The sequence below is a fragment of the Arvicola amphibius genome, chromosome 18 (assembly GCF_903992535.2).
Source record: "Arvicola amphibius chromosome 18, mArvAmp1.2, whole genome shotgun sequence".
Taxonomy (NCBI): Eukaryota; Metazoa; Chordata; class Mammalia; order Rodentia; family Cricetidae; genus Arvicola; species Arvicola amphibius.
The window spans coordinates 21,852,428-21,875,879 of record NC_052064.1 but is presented as its reverse complement, the minus strand read 5'-3'; the positions used below and the strand labels follow the sequence as shown (position 1 = coordinate 21,875,879).

Below are 23,452 nucleotides of genomic sequence, written 5' to 3'. Positions count from 1 at the left end.
AACCACCACCCTTATGTGTAACGCATGCTCAAACATGGCCTGATGTTTCCATAGCCAATAGGAAAATTTTATGATGGAGGCTCCATTCTATACATTACAGAAGAAAAATACCTACCACTAGGTACAGACACAACAGAATATGTACAAACGTCATAGAAGGAATATAAGGTCTACAAAATGAACTTTGCTAAATGGATTTGCCATGCATACAGCACACTTTAGTGACTCCCTCAAATATTTTAAAATAGAATCCACAATACAATGATCTCCTCCATCAGTCTTGAATGAACATGGTATGCAATTTACTTCCTTTAATGCTATGATGAAAAATAATTTTTCTTGATGCTAAAGAAATCCGTGGTGTTTAATGTCATTAACAGAATTTTTTCATGAATAGGAATGTCTTCTTTATGAGTTTGTTTCTATTGCAGACTTAAAACTGACCTAAATAGAATTTAAAACATTTATAGCACTAGAGTCATGGCGAGGTGACTAAGAAATGTTTATTCCCAAGACTAAGATCAAATTTTTAACAGCTTCCTGTAATTCCTGCTACAAGAAGTGTTAATTTTCTCAAGATACAGAATTCACACATACACACACGCACTGCGTAATTACAATTAAAACAACGTTTTAATCAGTTTTTTACTCATGAACATATATCTCCTGTAAGCATTTATCACTCTAAATGAGGAGTTGAGGTATCTGACAGCTCACTTACAGAGTTTTTCTTCATGAACTGGTTCATGAAAGAGAAAGCAAATTTAAGCTTGAAGTAAGAGAAATTAGTCCTTCTAAGTTGGTGGTATCATTTGGGAAGATTTAGAACATGCTGAAGGAAATATGTCACTGAGAGTAGGCTGTGAGAATTTACATCGATACACCAGTTCCAGTTCCTACTTTCTGCTTTATGCAGGAGATTAAGGATGTGACTTCTTAAGCTCCTGCTTCAGGTGCCATGTCTGACAATTTTTGCCATGGAACTTTCATGGTGATCCTTTTATCTTCGAGGACCAAGGGCCAAATTAAATGCATTTATAATTTGAAATAGAGATGGTATCACAACAAAAAGGAGTGATTACACATGTGAATTACTTATGCCTTGCAATTGAAGAGAAGTATAAAATCTAAAAGGGTTTCATTATCACTCAGATTCATAGCACAAGAGTTACAGTTCTGGAGGGAAAGGTACCCTTACTGCCTGAAGTCAGGACACACCTACAGTTGTGAAGAGAAGGGCACCCCACTAGATGAGGGAATAATGTTCCTCTCTGAAAGAGAGCCATCACAGCTGGGATCTGTTCCATTCTTCTAAGAGTTTCCAAGCAGACATGTCTGTTACTGATCTGCTCCACCCCCCTAACGGAGTGCTTCAAAAGAGGTGTCCATTGCTGCTGTGCTCCTCTGGGTTAAATGAGTTTCTAAGTAGAAGTATCAATTATATCTCAATTCAACTCCACTAGGGAGTTTCTGATCCATTCCAGTGAAAGAAGTTCTTCACAGAAATCACAATCAAGAGCTTTATTTGGGAGGGAAGAGAGTGACTGTCTCTGCCACAGTGGAAAAGGACAGCTGCCAACTGAATGAGCATATGGCTCATATAGGGCTTCTTAAAACCAGATCTCTTCTAAGGAGAATTTGAAGGTGGAAACTGGTCAGATCTCAATCCATGAGTTGAACAAGCTGAGACATGGGCTGGATTTTGTGCTCAGAGAGTGGTTGGCTTTGTGCTCAGTTGGACAAGGCTAGAGTGTGTTTTAGCTCTAGTTTGAGAGCCAAAGTGTATTTCTTTCATTGGCTTTTGGCTCTGTCTTCAGGGTGATGTTGTCTCTATAACTAGCTCAAGATTCAGGGACAAAGTGTTTTCCTTTGGATGTCATTTCAGTACCACGGTGTGATTCTTTGACTGGCTCTTTGTCTTGCCCACAGGTCAGCATAAATTCAATAATTACGTTTTGTCCATTAGTTTGCTTGTGCAAAAAAAGGTATTATATTCAACAGAATTATTGACACTATCAAATTTTTTCTACAGAATGAATGCTGTTAGTTGTTTGATTGTAAGTGTATTTGCTTACGATCTTGAAAAATAATTTAGAATAAGCCCTCAGGCTGTTCTTCAGGTACACAAAGACTATTGTAATTTGCAAAAGCTTTCTCAGATTGATTACACAAAAAAGTTTATTTATAGAATTTCACTGCAGTATGATTTTTGTCATGTTTTTGAAGACATTTATTACAATTATAATTTCCTTCCTTGATTGTTTATTTAATGTATTTGTAAATTGTTGTGACAAAGGATTTACCACATAGATTCTCTCCATGGTTTTTCTCCTATATGTGTACATTTATGCACTTTAAGATGAATAAGACATGAAAAGGCTTTATCACACTGATTTCATTCATACTGTTTTTAAGCCTTGGAAGATTTCTGTCATCTGCAAAGGCTTTACCACACTGAATACACCCATGGGGTTTCTCTCTTTTGTATGTTCTTTTATGCATTTGAAGATCACTGTGCTGTGCAAAGCTCTTACCACACTGATTACATTCAAAGTGTTTCTATCTAGGGTGAGATCTTTTATGCATTTTAAGATTACCAGAAGCTGCAAATGCCTTACCACACTCATTACGTTCATAAGGTTTCTCTCCAGTGTGTCTTCTTTTATGGGTTTGAAGAGTACTGTGAGCTGCAAATGCTTTACCACACTGATTACATTCATAGGGCTTCTTTCCAGTATGTGTTTTTTTATGATGCTGAAGACCACTGTATTGTGCAAAGGCCTTCCCACAGTGATTACATTCATAGTGTTTCTCTCCAGTATGTGTTTCTTTATGGCTTTGAAGATTACTGTGAGCTGCAAAGGCCTTACTGCACTGATCACACGCATATGGTTTTTCTCCAGTGTGTGTTCTTTTATGGCAGAGAAGAGCACTGTACTGTGCAAAGGCCTTCCCACAGTGATTACATTCATAGGGTTTCTCTCCAGTATGTGTTCTTTTATGGTTTTGAAGAGTACTATGAACTGAAAAGGTCTTACCACACTGATTACATTCGTAGGGTTTCTCTCCAGTATGTGTTCTTTTATGCTTTTGAAGATTAGTCTGAGCTGCAAAGGCCTTACCACACTGATTACACTCATATGGTTTCTCTCCAGTATGTGTTCTTTTATGGGTTTGAAGATTATTGTGAGCTGCAAATGCCTTACCACACTGATTACATTCATAGGGTTTCTCTCCAGTGTGTGTTCTTTTATGGCATTGAAGAGCACTGTACTGTGCAAAGGCCTTCCCACACTGATTACATTCGTAGGGTTTCTCTCCAGTATGTATTCTTTTATGGATTTGAAGATTATTGTAAACTGCAAAGGCCTTACCACACTGATTACATTCATAGGGCTTCTCTCCAGTGTGTGTTCTTTCATTCCATTTAAGCTGACTGTCATATGTCAAGGGTTTACCACATTGAATATATACTGAAAGTTTCTCTCCAGTTTGAATTCTTTCAATCCTGCAAGGATAATTGGCACATATAAAAGCTTTACCACATTCAATACACTGTTGTCCCTATACATTTATATGAATTAATTTTATAATATGTTCCAATTATAAAGAGGAATCAGATACTAACTTTTTATAACTGTGTCTAAACTGATGTTTTGCTCTTTAATTAGGCACTGTTTTCCAACTCAGAAGACACCTCCAATGGTCAAGTCCTTTCTATTATGGCTTACCTTTTTACCTTCACAGAAACTTTTCTGTATGATATTTTACACATATGTGAAGAAAACTGGATAAACTCAGAGCTTTAACAGTCATGAATTCTCCTATACTGTGAATGATATCACATACATATGCTATGTGAACTAGGACACCCAGAATTATTAGCACAGTTCTAGAACTCATAGGGCTTTTTTGCAGTCTGAGTTTGTTCTTGTAGTAACAATGATGGTGGAAAACCAATGACTTGTATACTTGAATCAAATTCCACAAGTTTACTCAACATGGGGACTACTGGTGATCTAATTGTTCTCAGAGAGTGGTATGTTATATCTGTCTATATCCGTATGCTAATACAGTTGTATCAAGAATAATGTATGGTATACATAGTAAAGAAGAATAACAAATAAAAGATTTCCACATTGAATTCTCAGGGTTTGACTTGCTGTTCCTCACAGACTTGTGGTATAGACAGCAAGGTTTCTGCAGAACAACTGCCACTTGACTCAACTCGAACTGCTTCTCTCACTTAACTCAGCACAGTCACAAGAAGTGTATGAGTAATACAAGAGTTACTATGGGCTATTGGTTTAGTACAAAGTTTTGCAGATATACTTATCATCTTTATAATGTGTATACCTTTTGTATTATGAGTAGCAAGAAAGATTTATTTGCAGATCTACAACAAAGCTCTCATCTCAAAAGATGATATCTTTCTAGCCTTTGCTTTCCTGACTTCTTTCTTTAAAAAATGTCATTCAAATGCACTCACATATATGAAATATGGATTTGTTAAGAATTTGATAACCATTAGAGCACTTAAAACTGTGCTTTTTTATTTTGCTTTAGACTAAAACTTTCAGGACACAAAAACTTCATCAGAGGCACATTGTTATCAGCTTGCACATGAAAATTACCTTTCAAGTCTTCTAGAAAATAGACAATGTTCTTTAGTATTATGGTCTTCCCAAACGCATCCTAAAATATAATACCAGAAAATATATGTTATATTATTGAAAATTGTGCAGTATTTAAGCTGTTATCTTAAGGGATCCTTAGAACTATGACTGTTTTATTCAACTCATTCTTATTATTTTTAAATCAAATTACAGAAGAACATTATTAACCAAGAAAAAGTTGTCCCCTTATTTTGAAACATGAAGGAAATTCATTTTTACCTACAGAAGCGAGGTTCCTGTAGGTCTCCAGCATCACATCTTTGTAGAGATTCTTCTGGGAAGGAGCCAGCAAATCCCACTCTTCCCGAGTGAAGTTGATATGCAAATCATCATAGGTCACTGCCTTCTAAAATATTTCATTCATGTGTTTAATAGAAGCATGATGGTGACAACATTGTAAATATGTACTCTGATAGTATAGTCATAAAATTCTGGTGTTCAACACTAATATTCCATGACACGGACAGTCACTTTTGAAGGAAATAGGAGAGCCACCTCTGTCATTTCTGTACCCTTTGAACAGGGTATCACCTTAAAAAAGAACTGTCTATTAATAGAGACAGCCAAGGAAATAGATCAACAGGACATAGTACACTGAGAAAATTGTTTGAAGAAATACTAATTGCAAAATAGAAAAATACAGTGGACAAACTGGGTTATTAACTCATGCCTTTAAGCACAGCACTCAGAAAGCACAAGTGTGTATATTTGTCTCTGAGTTGAATGCCAGCCAAGTCTATGAAATCATATCCATGACAGGTGGAAGTATACATTAAGACCCCATCTCCATTGCAAAAATCACTGAAACAAATCAGAATGAAAGAATTCAGAGATGTTTACTGAAGTTACTACAAAGAATTATGCATTCACTCCAGTTCTGTATTCATATTCCAGACAGCTAAAGTGTCCAATTTAATAGTGTAATACCAAAAACATTTTATAGAAAGGCACTTCATGTTTAAAATAATTACAAATGGACAGATGAAAACATTAGCAATATTAATGTTGGGCATAACAAATTGACACAGTTCCGGAAATATGGCTGAGTACTACTGAACTCTTCCTGCTCTTGGAAAGAGGTGGGCAGAATTGTCAGTACTTACATGGGGATCACAACTATTTATAATTCCAAGTTCAGGATTTCTGAGAAGCTTTGATCACTCTGATGACCGGGTACCCATATGGTGCATATCCATGGAGACACATAAAATAGTCACATTGAGTGAAAAATTAAAAGCAAGCACAACAAGCAGAAAGAAGTTCATGCACCTGCAATAGAATGACTCAGAATGCTCAGGCAGTATTAATGACATGAATACATGGCATCCTGGGAATCAGAATGAAACCCTCTATCAAATTTAAAATTCAAGATATGTGGGAAGCTGAGCACAGCAGCATGTGTTTGACATGTAAAAAGCCTACGTTCCAGGGTTATCATCCAAAAACATAAAAACAAATAAAGCCATGAATGAAGTCTCCCTCCCTTTGCTTTCAGGAATTTGGAGCCACACAACAAAGGTTACTCAGACAAGCAAACAAAACAATTCAAACTGCAGGCTACCAAACTCCTTAGCACTGAACAGCAACTGTTTCTTCTATATCTTATGTGATTTACAGGTCAAGCCTATAATGATGGTAAAAGCATTTCAGTATGAGTGGGAAGTTGGCTGATTAATTCCAACCACAACACAGTAGACATAAAAGTCAGAAAATTAGTTAAAGATATTGAGATTCATCACATACAACAAGGAATTTCATCTAGAAAGGCCTTTCCTACTAAAGGTTCATAGGAAATTGAAAGCCCACCAAAAAGAGAAACATGATCTTTTGTGGGAGATTGTTCATTCAATGAGCTGCACAGGCTGGACCAAGAGAGTGACCCAGGAGAGCAGACCAAAAGAGCAGGCCAAGACAGAGGACAAAGACAGACCTCAGAGGTGTGGCTCTCTGAAACACAGAGTAGGCCAAGAACAGGTCTCAAAAACAAAAACAGCTACTTTAAGGATTGGGCCAAGAGGCAAAGACACTGCTGGCACCAACGGAAGGATGAGATGGGTAGGCGCCAATGAAAGATTTCATCCAACAACATAGAAAGCAACATGGTAACACCAGAACCCAGTGGTCACACAACAGGAAGATTTGATCATCCTAACTCAGAAGAGGCAAAAGAAAATGATTTCCAATGTAACCTTGTGAGGATGATGAGGAAATGAAAATTCCCTTAAAGAAATTGAGGAAAACACAAACAAAAAATTGGAAGACATCAATAAATCTCTCAAAGAAACCCAGGAAATCAAGAAAAAAATTCAAACAGGTGAAGCAAACAATTTAAGACTTGAAGACTGGGGTTGGGTGGTGGTGACATGCACGCCTTTAATGCCAGTACTTGGGAGGCAGAGGGAGGTGGAACTCTGTGAGGTCAAGTCCAGCCTGGTCTTCAAGAGCTAGTTCCAGAACAGGCTTCAGAGCTACAGAGAAATCCTGTCTCAACCCCCCACCCCTCAAAAAAGACTTGAAGACTGAAATAGAGGAAATGAAGAAAACACAAATGAAGGGAATTCTGTATATGGAAAATCTGGGTAAACAAACGGGAACTACAGCAGGAAGTGTAACCAACAGAATACAAGAGATAGAAGAGAGAATCTCAGGTACTGACGATACTATAGCAGAAATCAAATCATTGGTCAAATTCCTTACACAAAACATCCTGGAAATCTGGGACACCATGAAAAAATCCAAACCTAAAAATAATAGGGATAGAAGAAAGAGAAGAACACCAACTCAAAGGAACAGAAAATATATTCAACAACAACAACAAAAAAATCATAGAATTAAACTTTTCCAACCCAAAGAAGGATATACCTATGAAGATACAAGAAGCTTAGAGAACACCAGATAGACTGGACAAAAAAAAGTCCCCCAACATATAATGAGTATAATGCAAAACATAGAGAATGAAGAAAGAATATTAAGAGCTACAAAGGATAATAGTCAAGTACAATATAAAGCAGACTTATCAGAATAACACCCAAATTCTTCATGGAATCTATGAAAGCAAGAAGGTCCTGGACAGATGTGCTGAAGACACTAAGAGACCATGGACTCCTCTATACACAGCAAAGCTTTCAACCACCATCAATGAAGAAAACAAGATATTCCATGACATAACCAGATTTAAACAATACTTATCCACACAAATCCAGTCAAACAGAAAGTACTAGAGGGAGAACTCCAACCAAGGAAGCTAACTGTAAACACAGGTAATGGATAACCTTATATCTGCAAACACCAAAGAAGGGAAACACAAACACTATTACTGAAACATAATAGGAACTAACAAAGACTGGTCATTTACATCTCTTACTATCAATAGACCCAATTCACCTATAAAATGTCACAAGCTTAGAGAATGGATACAAAAGCAGGATCCATCCTTTTGCTTTATAAAAGAAACAAACCTAAATCTCGAAGACAAACATTGCCTAAGAGTAAACTGTTGGGAAAAGTTTTTCAAATCATATGGACCTAAGCAACACACAAGTATAGGTATCCTAATAGTGAACAAAATAGACTCCAAAGTAAAGACAATCAGAATAGATGAAGGACACTTTATACTCATAACAGGAATAATCCATTAGGATGAAGTCTCAATCCTGAACATCTATGCCCCAAATATAAGAACACCCACATATGTAAAAGAAACATTACTAAAGTTTAAAATGCACATCAAATTCCACATATTACTAGTAGGAGACTTCAACAACCTACTCTCCCCAATGGACAGTTCAATTAGACAGAAACTTAACAGAGAAATAAGACAACTAACAGATGTCTTGACTTACATGGACTCAACAGACATCTACAGAATATTCCACCCAAACACAAGAGAATATACCTTCTTCTCAGCACCTCGTGGTATCTGCTCTAAAACGGACCACAAACATGGTAACAAGGCAACACTTGACACACACACAAACTTGGAATAACCCCTGTGTTTTATCAGATCACTGTGGTTTAAGTTACCAGTTAACAACAACACTAACCACAAAAAGCCTAAAAACTCATGGAAATTGAACAGTGCTCTATTAAACTACCCCTGGGTCAAGGAAGAAATAAAGACATGCTATAAAAAAGCTGTTCTCCACAAAATTGAAAAGGTTAAACACATCTGGACAGGGTTAGTCAGCAAAATAAAATCAACCTAATGACAGCAGACAACTTATCCATCTGTTTTTGGCCAACTTTGATGAGGCCTGATTTTGAAACTCGGGAGTTTCTGTCTACCGCTATAATCCATCAATCTCTCCTTGAAACATTCATTCCACAGTGTCAGTTTTTCTTTTACAATGGAGACATTGTAGAAACTACGAACACTGTGGCTCCTCCCCCACCCACAAATCCAGGACACTTGGTGGAGCCAATGGAGCCGCTTCAGTTGCTACCACCATTGCAACCGCAGCCGCAGACAGATCCTCTTGATGTCATATAAACAGAATGTGATTGCAAATGGCCTGAAACTGGACAAAAGTAAATCTAGACATGCATGTTTCAGGGTTTAGTAGTATATTTCATTTTTCAGACAGATAATCCACATTCAAAATGACAAGACATTTTCTCATTGAACTATGTGGTATTCCCTGCTAACTTACATTGCAAACCTAAAAATGTGGTAGGCATGACTGGAGAGGCTTTATTTTTATAAACAAATAATAGTTATAAAAATGCAAAGCTGCTGCTGCATGCAGCCTTATTGAATCAGTATATCATTTCTGTGGCAATTTCTGTCACATTATATTGTGAATAAAATTGTTCTATCGAAATTAAATGATTTAAAAATCATATATGAAATGTTTAATGCTTTCAGCCTGCTTTATGGCTGGTTTTGTTATTTGACGTCCTAATTTGGGAACTTAATTGACATTCATCAAGTCTGCATAGATAACTAAAGCCCAGTTAAGTATTTTATAATTTCAGGCTGCTATGCCATGCTTGGGATGTGGTTTGAAAGAAAAAAATAAAATACATGTAACATATTTCACATTTCTACCCCTTCACCTTCTAAGTAAAGCTGTGGATGATTTGATGAGGAGGGAATGAACCTGTTTCTTGTACTCACATACCAAGGACACACTTGTGGTTAAAGTGAGTTGATAATGTGCTGTAAAGGATGGTTGTCCCCAACTCATTATGATCTCTACTGAGAAATACATTTTGTATACTGTTAATTCTGTAAAGAGTTGCATGTTCATAATATCTATAATAGTCTTATAATCTTAATCTAATATATTTTAGATATTTTAACTTTTCCCTCATGGGAAAAACATTTAGTATAGTGTAGAAAAATGCTTCATGACATTTTCAGATAAGGTTATATAACTTTTCATACATAAACATGAAATTTACTGTAGAAAATTTTTTAAATGAAACAATTAATCTAGGACTTCAATTTAATCTGTTCCTTGAATCTATTTTTATGTAGCCCTTGAGAATATATCCCAAAAAATCCATTGCTAATACAGCAATAAAAAGAATTTGAGTACTGACAAACTTCTTGGAGTATTTATATATAAAAGTACAAACTTGTATTCATTCTCTTTCTGTGATATGTTGTTTTATAGTCCAGAATGGCTTTTGCAAAATTTTTTAAACCAGTTTTCCCCTTTGACGTTGGCACCAGAGTTGCTATAAATGACTGCTGCTTTAGGGGTTAAATATTTTGTTAGTGGAGATACAAACAATACACTAAATTATGATAAAACTTTCTGACTGGATAATAGGTAAATATAGTTGGGCTATATTCAAAATTATTTTAAAACCCTAATTATACCATTTGTTTTACTGGAAAAAGGAAAATGGTTTTTTTTTTTACTGCTGGGTCATGTTTTGTGTAGTAAAGAAGAAATTCTTTGGTCAATATTGTAATCTTTGTATTTCAATGTTAAGGTTTCCTTATTTGTATTACAGTAAATCAATGATTTTGAGAAAAAAAAAGAAATGAACAATTTTCTGAATAGGTATCACATACCAAAATTAAATCAAGACCAGATGAATAATTTAAATCAACCTATAACCTGCAAGGAAAGAGAAGTCATTCCAACCAAAAAAAGCCCAGGGCCAGGGAGTGTCAGTGCAGAATTCCATCAGAACTAAGAGCTAATAACAATACTCCTCAAAGGGTTCCACAGAATAGAAACAGAAGAAACATTGCCAAACCCCTTTGATGATGATACAGTTACCCCTATGTCAAAAACACGCAAAGATTCAACAAAGAAAGAGAATTACAGACCCATCTCACTGATGAACATAGACACAAAAATACTCAATAAAATACTAGCAAATCAAATCCAAGAACACATCAAAAAATCATCAACCATGATGAAGTCAGCTTCATCTCGGAGATGCAAGAATGGTTTAACGTACAAAAATCCATTAAGAAATCCTGCCCTCTTTCCTGACATCCTTTAGTAGTGAACAACAATATGACAATATAAGCCAAATTAACCCTTTTCTTCCACTAGTACTCTTGATTGCTAATGCTTCCCAGAATCTCTCATTGGCTAGGGCCACCCAGCTGGGACTCACAATATTAGCAGCTCCTCTACTGGAAAATCAGAGATCAAATGACTCAAACAGCACAATCCTTCCAGTTTTCCCTCCCAGCCCAGCAGACAGGACCCCAGTTTAAAAAGTTTGTATTTAGTATACATTATTCCACTCCTCTAGAGCACACCCTGTTCCTCATCCAAAGCACAGGGTCTTTGCCCATCTGAAAGAACTGTGCTTTTCTCAAATAGAAAACTGGAACTTTATACCGCATCAGGCTTAAAGAAGGTTAGGAACCTGTCATGCCTCCTTTAAAAGCATGTTAGAGGTTGTTTTTTGATATGGTGATGTGCCTGGTGTCTGGTTTTAAATCAGTGGTGGCTTCTTTGTAATGGATTGGAGCCAAATATCTGGACAATCCAGTTGAACAATGTGTACCCTAGCATCCTAATCTCTAACAGCCCTGATTAAAATACATTTATCTCCTGGGTGTTTTAGAGTCAGTCCTCCCTCAGCTAAATTCTACTTTGTGAGACTTAACTATTTACAAGGCATTGGCCAATCCTTTATATCACTGCCACCAAGCAGTTAAAGATGGTCATATCATCTCAACTCTTCTATGTTGCAGCTTAGAAGTGCAGCGCTACCCAACAGGTGAGCTGCCTTGATACCCTCCACATAGTTAAATATAAATGGAGATTGTATGTAAGGTTAAATGCAAAGTGCTTGATATCGAGAAGATACTGGAGAAACTAGGCCTCTCTGACTTTGGCATATCGAAGTTGACAAGAAAGATGTTTGTACACGCAGCACCCTGCTCCCAATTCTCTAAGCAGATTAAGACCAAAGCGCAAAGTTATTCAGAGGCCCGTCGCAAGGTCTAAGAATTAACAAGGACCGCACTGGCCTTCACAACACAGGGAATCTGGCGGCCGCTTCCCTCACGGATCCCGGGAGGACGCACCACGCTGTCTCCCGCACCTCACCCTCTGCTCCTCCCCATCTGGAGACAGCATTCCCCCGCTCACCATGTTGTGGTTTCTCAGCTCGCCAAAGCTCTCAGTTCATCAACTTCCAGCAGCGGCAAATTCACCACGGCACAGGAAACCACTTAAGACAGCTCCTCTGCAAAGCCGAGTCTGAACGTGTCTGCCCGGAAGAGCCCTGCACTGCGTATGACTGGCAGGTCACCTGGACGGCCTGATTGGCTAGTGCAGTCTGAGTGACAAGCACACTGTCCACAGGGCTGTAGTGTGCTTAAAGACACAGCAGAGTGCTTCCTGACCATTTCCCCCAACCCAGTCAAAGCTCTTTTCTAGATTGGTCGAGATATGCATTTCAATAGCACTTGCCCCTGGCTACAAAAACAGACGCTGTCAGAATCCTGCACTCCACAGGACCTTTGCCTTTTTCGGTCCAGGACACGACGTGACCAGCTGGCTTGCACAGTGCACTGTGCTAGGTGGGGACAGGAATTTCCTGTCCCACACGGGGAATGGTGCACAGAGTATTAACAGCTAAAGAGAGTTAAGGTAACAAAAAAAGATGATTGTTATGGTGTTAAAAGTGTGCACTGCCACCAAGCAGTTAAAGATGGTCATGTCATCTCAAATTATACAGATTAATAGAGGTTTTTCCATTTTAAAACGTTTAAGTAAAATCTTTCTCTCAGGTATAATCAATTTTTAGATAATCCCAGAGGTAGTCAGTATGACTACCCAAAATCAACATCTCAACAGCCAACAGAGAAGAATTGAGAAAAAATACTTGCCTGCAGGAGGCACAAAGTGCATGGGAGTTATTTTCAAAACAGTGTTTTTCCTCAACAAAGGAAGCATGGGGATTTTACTTAGGGAGTCTGAACTTGCTCATGTATCTTCTCCCTTTTTTAAGCATGCTCAGTTAACAAATCCACTTCTGAACATGATCACAATGTAAAAATAGAGATACTTAGGGACATTCTTACCTCAAAGTCATGTAAGAACATAAGTTATCACTGGTGGTTTTAATCTTAGCCATTCTGACTATTGTAAGATGCTATCTCAGAGTCCTTTTGATTTACATTTTCATGATTACTAAGAATGTTGAACATTTCCTTAAGTGTCTTTTAGACATTGAGATTCTGCTGTTGAAATTTCTCTATTTAGATCTGTATCCTACCTTTATTTGGAATATTTGGAATTTGATGTCTAATATCTTGAGTAGGTTATATATTTTGGAGATCAGTCCTTTGTCTGATGTGGGGTTGGGAAGATCTTTACCCATTCAGTGGGATGCCTTTTTATCTTATTGACTGAGTTCTTTGCATTACAGAATCTTCTCAGTTTCAGAAGGTCCCATTTACTGATCAGTGCTCTTAGTGTCTATGCTACTGACACTATATTTAGGGAGTAGTTTCCTATGCCCATGCTCTGAAGGCTACTTCTCACTTTCTCCTCTACCATGTTCAGTGTGGCCAGATCTGTATTGAGGTATTCAATCCATTTGGACTTGAGTTTGTGCATTGGGCTGGATATGGATCTATTTGCATTTTTCTTCATTTTGATATCCAGTTATGCCAGCACCATTTGTTCAAGATGCTTTCATTTTTCCATTGTATAATTTTAGCTTCTTTGTCAAAAATTAGGTGTTCATAAGTCTGTGGATTCATATCTGAGTCTTTGCTTTAATTCCATTGGTCAACCTGTCTACTTTTATGCCAATACCAATCTGTTTTCATTCCTGTAGCTCTATAATTCAGGTTTATATTAGGCATGGTGATACCTCTAGTTCCATTACTGTACAGGATATTTTGGCTTGACTTCTTCCTTTCCAGTTTAGATTCCCATGATCTTCTTTTGTTTTCTCTTTGCTCTAGCTAGAGCTTCAAGGACTATGTTTACTAGGTATGGTGACAGAGGACAGGCTTGTATTGTTCCTGATCTTAGTGGGATCATTTTGAGTTTCTCCCCATTTTTTTGATGTTTGCTGTAGGCTTTCTGTCTATTCCTTTTATTATGTTAAGATACCTTCATTGTATCCCTGATCTCTCCAAGACCTTTATCATGAAGGGGTGTTGAATTTTGTCAAATGCTTCTCAGCATCTAATGAGATGATTATATTTTTTCTTTCAATTTATTTATATGGTGGATTACATTGCCAGACTTTCATATGTTAAACCATTCTGCATCTCTAGGATGAAGCCAATTTCATCATGGTGAATAATTTTTTTGGTGTATTCCTAGATCCAGTTTGTCAGTATTTCACTGGATAATTTTGCATTAATGATCATGAGGGAGACTGGTATGTAATTCTCCTTTTTGATACTTTGTGTGGGATTAGTATCACGGTAACTGTAACATCATAAAATGGATATGTTTGTATGGAAATGTTCCTTCTGTTTTTAATTTGTGTAACAATTTGAGGAGTACAGTTGTTTCCTCTTTGAAGTTCTGGTAGAATTCTTCACTGAAACCATCAAGTTCAGGGTTTTTTTTTGTTTTTTTTTTTTGGAGGGACGTTGAAGGAAGGCTGTTGATGTCTGCTTCTATTAACTTGAAGGGTACAGGTGTATTTAAATTGTTCACTGTGTCTCGATTTGATGTTGGTATGTGGTACCTATTCTAAAAATTGTTCATTCACTTTACATTTTCCAAGTTTGTGGAATACAGGTTTTGAGGTATGAAGAAATGACTCTCTGGATTTTCTCAGTGTCTCTTGCTCTGCCCACCTTTTCATTTATGATTTTGTTAATTTGGATGTTTTCTCTCTGCCTTTTGGTTAACTTGGATAAGGGTTTGTCTATCTTCTTGATTTTTCTCATAGTACCAGCTATTTTTTAACATTGATTCTTTATAGTCTTTTCCTTGTTTCTATTTTATTGACTTCACTCCTAAATTTGACTATTTCCTGTCATCTACTCATCCAGGGTGAGTCTGCTTCTTTTGTTCTGTATTTTTCAGGTGTGCTGTTAACTCACTAGTGTGAGATTTCCCCACTTTCTTTATGCAGGGACTTAGTGCTATGACCTTTCTTCACAGCACTGCTTTCGTAGTGTCCCATAGGTTTGGCTATGTTGTGCCTTCATTTTCGTTGTATTCTAGAAAGTCTTTCATGTCTTTCCTTCTTTCTTCTTTGACCCATTGTTGATTCAGCTGAGCATTATTCACTTTCCAATGGGTGGAGACGTTCTGGGAGTAGTGTTGTTGTTGAATTCTAACTTTAAAACGTGGTGATCTGATAAGACACAGGTGGTTATTACAATTTTTTGTGTCTATTGAGGTTTGCTTTATTACCATGTATGGGGTCAATTTTAGAGAAGGTCCATGAGGAGCTGAGAAGAATGTATATTCTTTTGTGATGGGGAGGAATGTTCTGTAGATGGTTGTTCAGGCAATTTGAGTCCTGACATCTGTTAATTGTCTTATTTCTCTGTTAAGTTTCTGTGTGGTTGACCTTGCCACTGGAGAGAGTGGGGTGTTGAAGTCTCCTACTATTAGTGTGTAGGGTTTGACTGTGATTTAAGCTTTAACACGGTTTCTTTTACATATGTGTTTTCTCTTGTATTTTCGGGCATAGATGTTCAGGGTTGAGATTTAGTATTGATGGATTTTTTTCCTGTGATAACCATGAAGTGTACTTCCCCATCTCTTCTGATTGATTTCAGTTTGAAGGCTCTATTTTGTTAGATATTAGGATAGCTATACCTGCTTGTTTCTTAGGTTCATTTTATTGAAAATCTTTTCCCAACCCTTTACTCTGAAGCAATGTCTGTCCTTGAGGTTGAGGTGTGTTTCTTATATACAGCAGAATGATATATTCTGCTTTCGTATCCATTCTCTTAGCCTGTGTGTGTCTTTTAATAGGTGAATTGAGTCCAATAATATTTGGAGATATTAAAAACCAGTGATTGATTCGAGAGCAGCCTGGTCTACAAGAGCTAGTTCCAGGACAGGCTCCAAAGCTACAGAGAAACCCTGTCTCGAAAAACCAAAAAAAAAACAACAACAAAAAAAAAAAAACAAAAAAAAAAACAAATAAAACCAGTGATTGATAATTCCTGTTATTTTTGGTGGTAGTGCTTGTGTTTCCTTTCTTTGGGGTTTGCTGATAAGGGGTTATCTGTTGCCTGTGTTTTTGTGGGTACAATTAGCTTTCTTGAGTTGGAGTTTTTCTTCTATTTCTTTCTTTATGCTAGAATTTGTGGATAATTATTGTTTAAATCTGGGTTTGTCGTGGAATATTATGTTTTCTCCATCGATGGTGATTTAAATATTTGCTGGGGCTAATTGTCTGTGTTCTATCCATGGTCTCTTAGTGTCTACAGCACATTTGTCCAGGACCTTCTGAGTTTCCTGGTTTCAATTAAGAATTCAGGTGTAACTCTGATAGGTCTGCCGTCATATATGACTTGGCCTTTTTCTTTTGCAGGTCTCAATATTCTCTCTCTATTCTGTATGCTCTGCATTTTGATTATTATATGGTGAGGGGACTTGTTTTTGCTTCAGTCTATTTGGTGTTCTGTAAGCTTCTTCTACCTTCATAGTGATGTACTTCTCTAGGTGGAGCTTCTTCTACCTTCATAGTGATGTACTTCTCTAGGTGGAAAAGTGTTCTTCAACGATTTTGCTGAATATGTATTCTGTGCCCTCGAGATGGAGAAGTCTTCCTTCTTCTTTCCCTGTTATTCTTAAGTTTGAATTTTTTTCGCGAGACAGGGTTTCTCTGTAGCTTTGGAGCCTGTCCTAGAACTAGCTCTGTAGACCAGGCTGGCCTCGAACTCACAAAGGTCCACCTGTCCCTGCCTCCCAAGTGCTGGGATCAAAGGCTTGCGCCACCAATGCCCTGTGCTAGGTTTGAATTTTTCACGATGTTCCAAATTTCCCGAGTGTTTTGTGTTAAAAATTTGTTGAATTTAAAATTTTCTTTGACCAATGAATATATTTCTTTTTCTGTACCTTCAAATACTGATATTCTTCTTTCCATCCCTTCTATTTGGTTAGTTATGTGTGCATCTGTTGTTCCTATTTGTTTAAGTGGATTTTCCATTTCTAGAATTCCCCTTTTTGGTGTTTTCTTTATTATTGCATTTATTTCAGTTTTCAAGTCTTGAAGTGTTTCAACTCTTTGCTTCATGTGTCTGATTATTTTTTCTTGGTTTTCTTTAAGAGTGTTGTTGATTTCTTCCAATTTTTTGTTTGCCTTTTCCTTTATTTCTTTAAGTGAACTTTTTATTTCCTCTTTAAATCTGTCCTTTATCCTCTTTAGGTTATGTTTAAAATTATTTTTCTCCCTCTTCTGTGTTAGGCTGGTAAGGTCTTCCTGTAGTATTTCTATTATGAAAAGTCCTCCTGTCTACTTGAGTATTGAACTCCTCCTCAGCTGAATTCACCTTTTGATCAGCATTTACATGGAATACAAGGATCTTTATACCCCTTTCCCATTTACAGAGATTATTCACTTTCTCCTTCCTCAGATGTCTTCTCTCACCAATTTTCTAATCGTGCTTTTTACTAATCCCTCAGCATTCAGTCAAACCACTGAATAAAATTCATCAATCAGTGCAATGCTAATTGTAGATTAGACCATTTCTCCTTCCAAATAAACCAAATTAAAATGTTTATTGTTTGAATTTCTGCCCACTGTGAACATTTTCTTTCACAAGCATCTTTCAGGGTTGTCCCAGACAGGGATTGTAATCCTGCAGCTGCCTAATTCTGGGTGGTTCGTGCATGATGTATTGAACCATCAGCCAGGGCCTAGTCATCTGTTTCTCATTCAACCAATCATAGGGAATAGACTATAGGTATATGCTTGACAGCAGAAGGCATTGTAACAGGAGTAGAAACCATTGGAAGTTGTCCATTTCTTCTTATCTTCCTTGTGTCTTCAGGACCGACTTGGTCCTGATCTCTAATATACCACTTCCATTGGATAACAGGCTGCAGCTGTAAATGTCCTACTTTATAACTTGATAGATCCAGTAATGTCCAGCTCATGATGGGCATTTCACATCACTTGCTTATGTGGTGAATGTAATGATTTCAGCCATATCTGGTTGATAGTTCTAGGTCCTAGGGGTCATGCAGGGGCAGACAAGCCCTCAGCCAATCGGGGATGTTAAAGGCTCCCTCCTGCATTATCCACGTATGACTCAGCTAAGCCCTTGCCCACTTGCATGAGCCCCATCACCTGCATATGTTGTAGCCATGCCAACCCACTATTTGCATGTGCTAGGCAGTTTTTAAAAGCTGGGTGAGCCATCTTCCTCCCTCTCTCTGCACACTGACTTCCCAGGCCTGTGCACCTCCCCTCTAATAAACTCCTAAGAGTGTTTGTTCTGTGTTCTGTGTTTCCTTCTTGCTAAGAAAAAATCCTTAGAAGGGGCAGTTCTGCTAGCACATGGAAGTCCAATTAGGTGAAATAAAACCAAATCAAAATGCCCATCATTTTATTAAATACCGCGCCCTCTGGTGGCTGAGCACATGTTGGGAGACAGGACGGGGTGAGCCCATGCAAACCCAGAACCACGTGTTTCTCCTCTAGAATCCCACATAAATACACTATGGGAGTGGGTATGACCCCTTCCTAGGGGGATCTGTACCTGGCATGCTGGGATTTGGAGTCCAGGCTATTGTAACTTCCAGGCCAGGGTGGGCTGGGATGGATGCCAGGGGCTGAAGGCTAAGCTCCAGACTTAACACTTCCCACTTGTGCTCAGTAATTTCAGTGACCCCCTGTCAAATGTTCAGTTTTTCCCAGTGAATTGAATTAATGGTATGTGCTTGCATATTTGAGTATATTTATTTTTGCAAATGCTTTTATGGGCAGCAGTGGCAGATATTTGGAATGAATTTAAGAGGTAATATTGTTCCAATTCTCCAGGGCTCCTTTTCTTGTATGTTATTCAGATTTCTTGTTTTCCTGGGTTGTGTGATTTTTTTTTTGTTTGTAGACTATGTAGTAGCTGTGGCCTTCTGCCTAGTCACCCTGCTCAGAGCAAAAGCAGCTTTTCTGAGATGAATAGAGATCATCATAACTGTTCATCCAGCAGAACTGTACAGAGGGCTGTTAGGTGACTTTCCCTTGAAGTTTTCTGGTTTTGTGTTCTCTATCTTCTGTGTTTGTGAAAATTATGGTGTTGGTGAAGTTATCTTTTAGAATAAGCATCAAGATTGATAATTGACTTTTCACAGTGTCATCCACTTGAATTGAAAGCAAGACCTTCTGGTACAGTATGAACATGCCAGAGGCATTTCTTCCCATCGTCTGTCTCATTTACATTTGTTCCTACATGATTTTGAGGTAAGAACGTCCCTAAATGTCTCTGCTTTTACATTGCGATTATCGTTAACGTGGATTTGTTGACTGAGCATGCTTAAGGAAAGGGAGAACATTGCATGAGCAGGTTCAGACTCCCTACGTAAAATCCCCATGCTTCATTTGTTGAGGAAAAACAGTTTTGAAAACAACTCCCACGCTCTTTGTGCCTCCTGCAGGCAAGAATTTTTTCTCATTTCTTCTGTTTTGCCTGTTGAAATGTCTGGCCATTTTTGTTAGTTAAAACTGACTACCTCAGGGATCATCTGATACACAAAGAATTGAATATACCTGAGAGAGATTTTACTTAAAGGTTTTTGAAATGGGAAAATCCTCCATTAATCTGTATAATTTGAGATGATAGGACCCATCCTAAGCTGCTTGGTGGCAGTGCACACTTAACCAGTGAGCCATCTCTCCAGCCCGTGTCTGTGCTGTCTGTGCACAGTTTTAACACCGTCCCTCATAAGCAGAGGTAGTGGGATTTTCTGCATTTGTGACCAGTCTGGCCTATAGAATGAGTTCTACAACTAAACAGAAAAATCCTGTCTTGAAGTAAAAAAGAAAAAAAAAACCTGACTCAAACAAAGTCAATGACCCAACTTTAATCAGCATCTTACATTCTGGCAGCAGCAGTCACATATAAAGTATTTTGAAAAAGAAAAGTCTCTTTTTTGCCTCTGTGCTCTAGCTCTGGTTACCAAACTCATTCCTTTACTAGCACTAGCGCCTACTTCATTGTAATTTTGGTAAATACTTAAAACCAGCTGAGTCCCAGAGTCTTGTGGGCAGAACAGCTACTGGATTCTTCACTTGACCTTAGACAAAAGGCTGAGAAGCAAGCTATTGGATTTTTCAATTGCCATTGGTAGGCAGCTGTTCGTAAGTTACCTGAACCACAGCTTGTGAGACATTCTAATAAGCTCACTTTTTACATCCATGGTGAGATTCATTCCACCTGTCCCGTTGATGTAGAGAATCTTAAATACTGCAGTTGTATATTTTATTCACCTGATTATGGAGGATGATGTGCTGGCTAACAATAGTGCTTATGAAGACATTCCTTCTAGCTCCATTATTCTCTACGTATTCAAATTTCCATGAATACTGCTCTTTTTATTATTATTCATTTGCCTGGAGTTTGCTTCGAATTTAAGGAATAAAACCCATAAAGCAATGGAGCCATCATCCAGCTTTTTGATGGGGGGAAAGACCAATCATCTTGATTGAGATCTTGTTCCTGCTTTTCTCTTTCCTGTTGTGTAAAATCCCTTTGAAAACTATGTAAAAAGTATCTTCAGTTCATCTGACCTCAGCATGAAGCCACAGAGCAAATATTTAATTTTGTAACTTTAAAACTCTCTTTAGTTGTTAGTGTTCTAGGCATCCTTACCCGTGTGGGACAGGAAATTACTCCACCCACCTAGCGCAGTGCACCGTACAAGTCACGTAGTGTGCTGGAAGAAAAAGAGAAAGTTCCTAGGAGTGCAAGAAGATGACATTGATTGCTTTTGTAGGCAGGGGTAAGTGTTATTGAAATGCATATGTTCTCAGATCTGGAGAAGTTCTCTGTTGGTGTGAATGGAATGGACAGGAACCAGTATTCTGTCTCTTTAAGCACACTATAGCCCTATGGAAGGTGCTCTTGCCACTCAGGAATCACTAGCCAATCATGCACTCCAGGTGACCTGCCAGTCAGAAGCAGGGCAGGTCTCTTCTGGGCAGCCGCCTTCAGTCTTGGCTTTGAAGAGGAGCTGGTGCCAGTGGATTCCTGTTCTCGGGTGCAGTTGCTGTTGCAGGGAGACGATACGCTGAGTGAGAACTTTGGTAAAATGGAGAAGCACAACATGGTGAGTGAGGGAACGCTGTCTCCTGATGGGGAGGAGCAGAGGGTGAGGTGCGGAAGACACTATGCTGTTACTTACGTGGGTCTGGGTGGGAACCTGCCGCCATATTCCCTGTATTGTGAAGTCCCTCGTTGTCCCTGCTAACTCATGGGCCTAGGGCAGGCCTCTGAATAACTTTGCTCTGTGGCTTCATCTGCTTAGAGTATCGGGAGCAGGACGCTGGGTGTAGAAACACCTTCCTAGTCAACTTCAACAGGTTTGATGCATTCATGGAAACAAGTTGCCAAACTCAGAGAAGCCTAGTTTCTCCAATATCTTGTCGATATCAAGCACTTTGCATTTAAGCTTTAGGTATAATCTGAATTTATATTTAAATTTGTGGAGGTTATCAAAGGCATCTCACGTGTTTTGTAGCTCTCCCCTACTATACCATAATGTAGAAGAGTAGAATTGGTGATACAGTAGATTTACCAGTGCTTAAAAAATAATTAAGTCTCACAAAGTAGAATTTTTCAGAGGGAGAACTGCATCTAAAACACCCAAAAAGTAAGTATATGCTAATTAGGGTTGGTAGAGATTAGAATGCCTGGGTATACATTGTTTACCAGGATTGTCCAGATATTTGACTTCAAACCTTTTCAAAGAGCCATCACTGATTTAAAGATAAAAAGTCACTGTCAGGTGGTGGTGGTGGTGCAAGCCTTTAATTCCAACACTCTTGAAGCAGAGGCGGGTGGATTTCTTTGAGTTCAAGGCCAGCCTGATCTACAAGAGTTCCAGGACAGGCTCCAAAGCTACTGAGAAACCCTGTCTCGAAAAATCCCCGAGAGCAGGGATTAAAGGCGTGCCCCACCACTGCCCAGCTAAGACGCTATTTTTCTTCAGAAGCTTACTAGGCATGGGATGTAGCTTCTGCAACACCTCCCCACCCTATCTTTTTACCTTTTACTTGTCCTGTCTTTGTCCTCCCTTGTGATCTTCAGCTTAGAACCCTGTCAGTGAAGAATGACCTGCTGTAACAGGGCACGGGCATACTTAAGAAAATAGTCTGAGAATATTTTTGCCTAAATATTTAGACTGGCAAGTTGCCTGTTTCTATTTCAATTATTTAGAGTATAATCTGGACCATTATCCTAAGGGATACTTATGGATAACAGCATATATTGAATGGAAAATCTATCTAACCTAGCTCCCCTTGAGCATTGGACAGAGATCAATGCATGATATCATTAAAGAGACTTTTCTTTATAAATCTTCTAAGTGTGTGTTGTGATTTCTCAGTGGAAAGGCATATTAATTCTAGAAGAGCTGCATTTCCATCCTGATAGAAATATTGTTTCTGAGACAACTTCTGTTATGTTGACTCAGGTGGCCTTGGTCCCTGTCTGTTGCTTTGCTGGACAGTGACCTTGAGTGTCCTCTATATTACACCATCAAAGTTCTTAAATGACTGTACCAATTTACAGTTTTAAAATTATGTATTTGCCGGGCAGTGGTGGTGCATGCCTTTAATCCAAGCACACGGGAGGCAGTGGCAGGCAGATCTCTGTGAGTTTGAAGCCAGCCTGGTCTACAAGAGCTAGTTCCCAGAAAGGCACCAAAGCTACAGAGATACCCTGTCTCAAACAAAACCAATAAAATAAAATAATGCATTGAGCCATGTAGTTGACTGCCCAATGCAGTTGCAGGAAAAGGATTTGCATATGGAGCATTTCTTCTGTCCTCAGACCACAATAGGAAGAATAGATTATTGTGTGCACTGCAGAGGGCACAGCGTAGGCAATCAGCTGTTGGAGACACCACTAGGAAAAAGGGCCCGACTGAGGTAGCAGGAGAGGTTTGTAATTGCCCATCATGTGTAAATTAATGTCATGTGAATGAACACAGACCAGATTGTGTGGGTGTCCAGATTAGGAAGGTTATCTTGAGTCAAGGAACATTGCATTTGCAATTAGGCAACTATCCTCTGCAGATATGATCCATCTTTTTTTATTGATATTTATTGAGCTCTACAGTTTTCTTTGTTTCACTCCCTGCCTCTCCACTCCCCACTTCAACCCTCTCCCAAGGTCCCCATGTACCCAATTT

General features: G+C 38.4%; 1 protein-coding gene across 3 annotated transcripts in view; it reads right to left on the bottom strand.

Annotated features, from left to right (window-relative positions):
• Positions 1 to 614: 614 nt before the first annotated feature.
• Positions 615 to 23,452, bottom strand: part of LOC119803842 (zinc finger protein 431-like) — a 77,719-nt gene continuing 54,881 nt past the window's right edge. The window contains exons 1-5 of one of the 3 annotated variants that reach the window (XM_042054281.1): positions 12,248 to 12,356; positions 5,780 to 5,838; positions 4,896 to 5,022; positions 4,635 to 4,695; positions 615 to 3,508 (exon numbers count right to left, since the gene is read on the bottom strand). In XM_042054281.1, the coding sequence (XP_041910215.1) occupies positions 2,560 to 3,508; positions 4,635 to 4,695; positions 4,896 to 4,929 (1,044 nt within the window). In that variant the 5' untranslated portion in view covers positions 4,930 to 5,022; positions 5,780 to 5,838; positions 12,248 to 12,356 and the 3' untranslated portion in view covers positions 615 to 2,559. Of the gene's footprint in view, positions 3,509 to 4,634; positions 4,696 to 4,895; positions 5,023 to 5,779; positions 5,839 to 12,247; positions 12,384 to 23,452 lie in introns of those variants that run through there. The other 2 variants (XM_042054282.1, XM_038315273.1) reach the window with 2 other exon arrangements.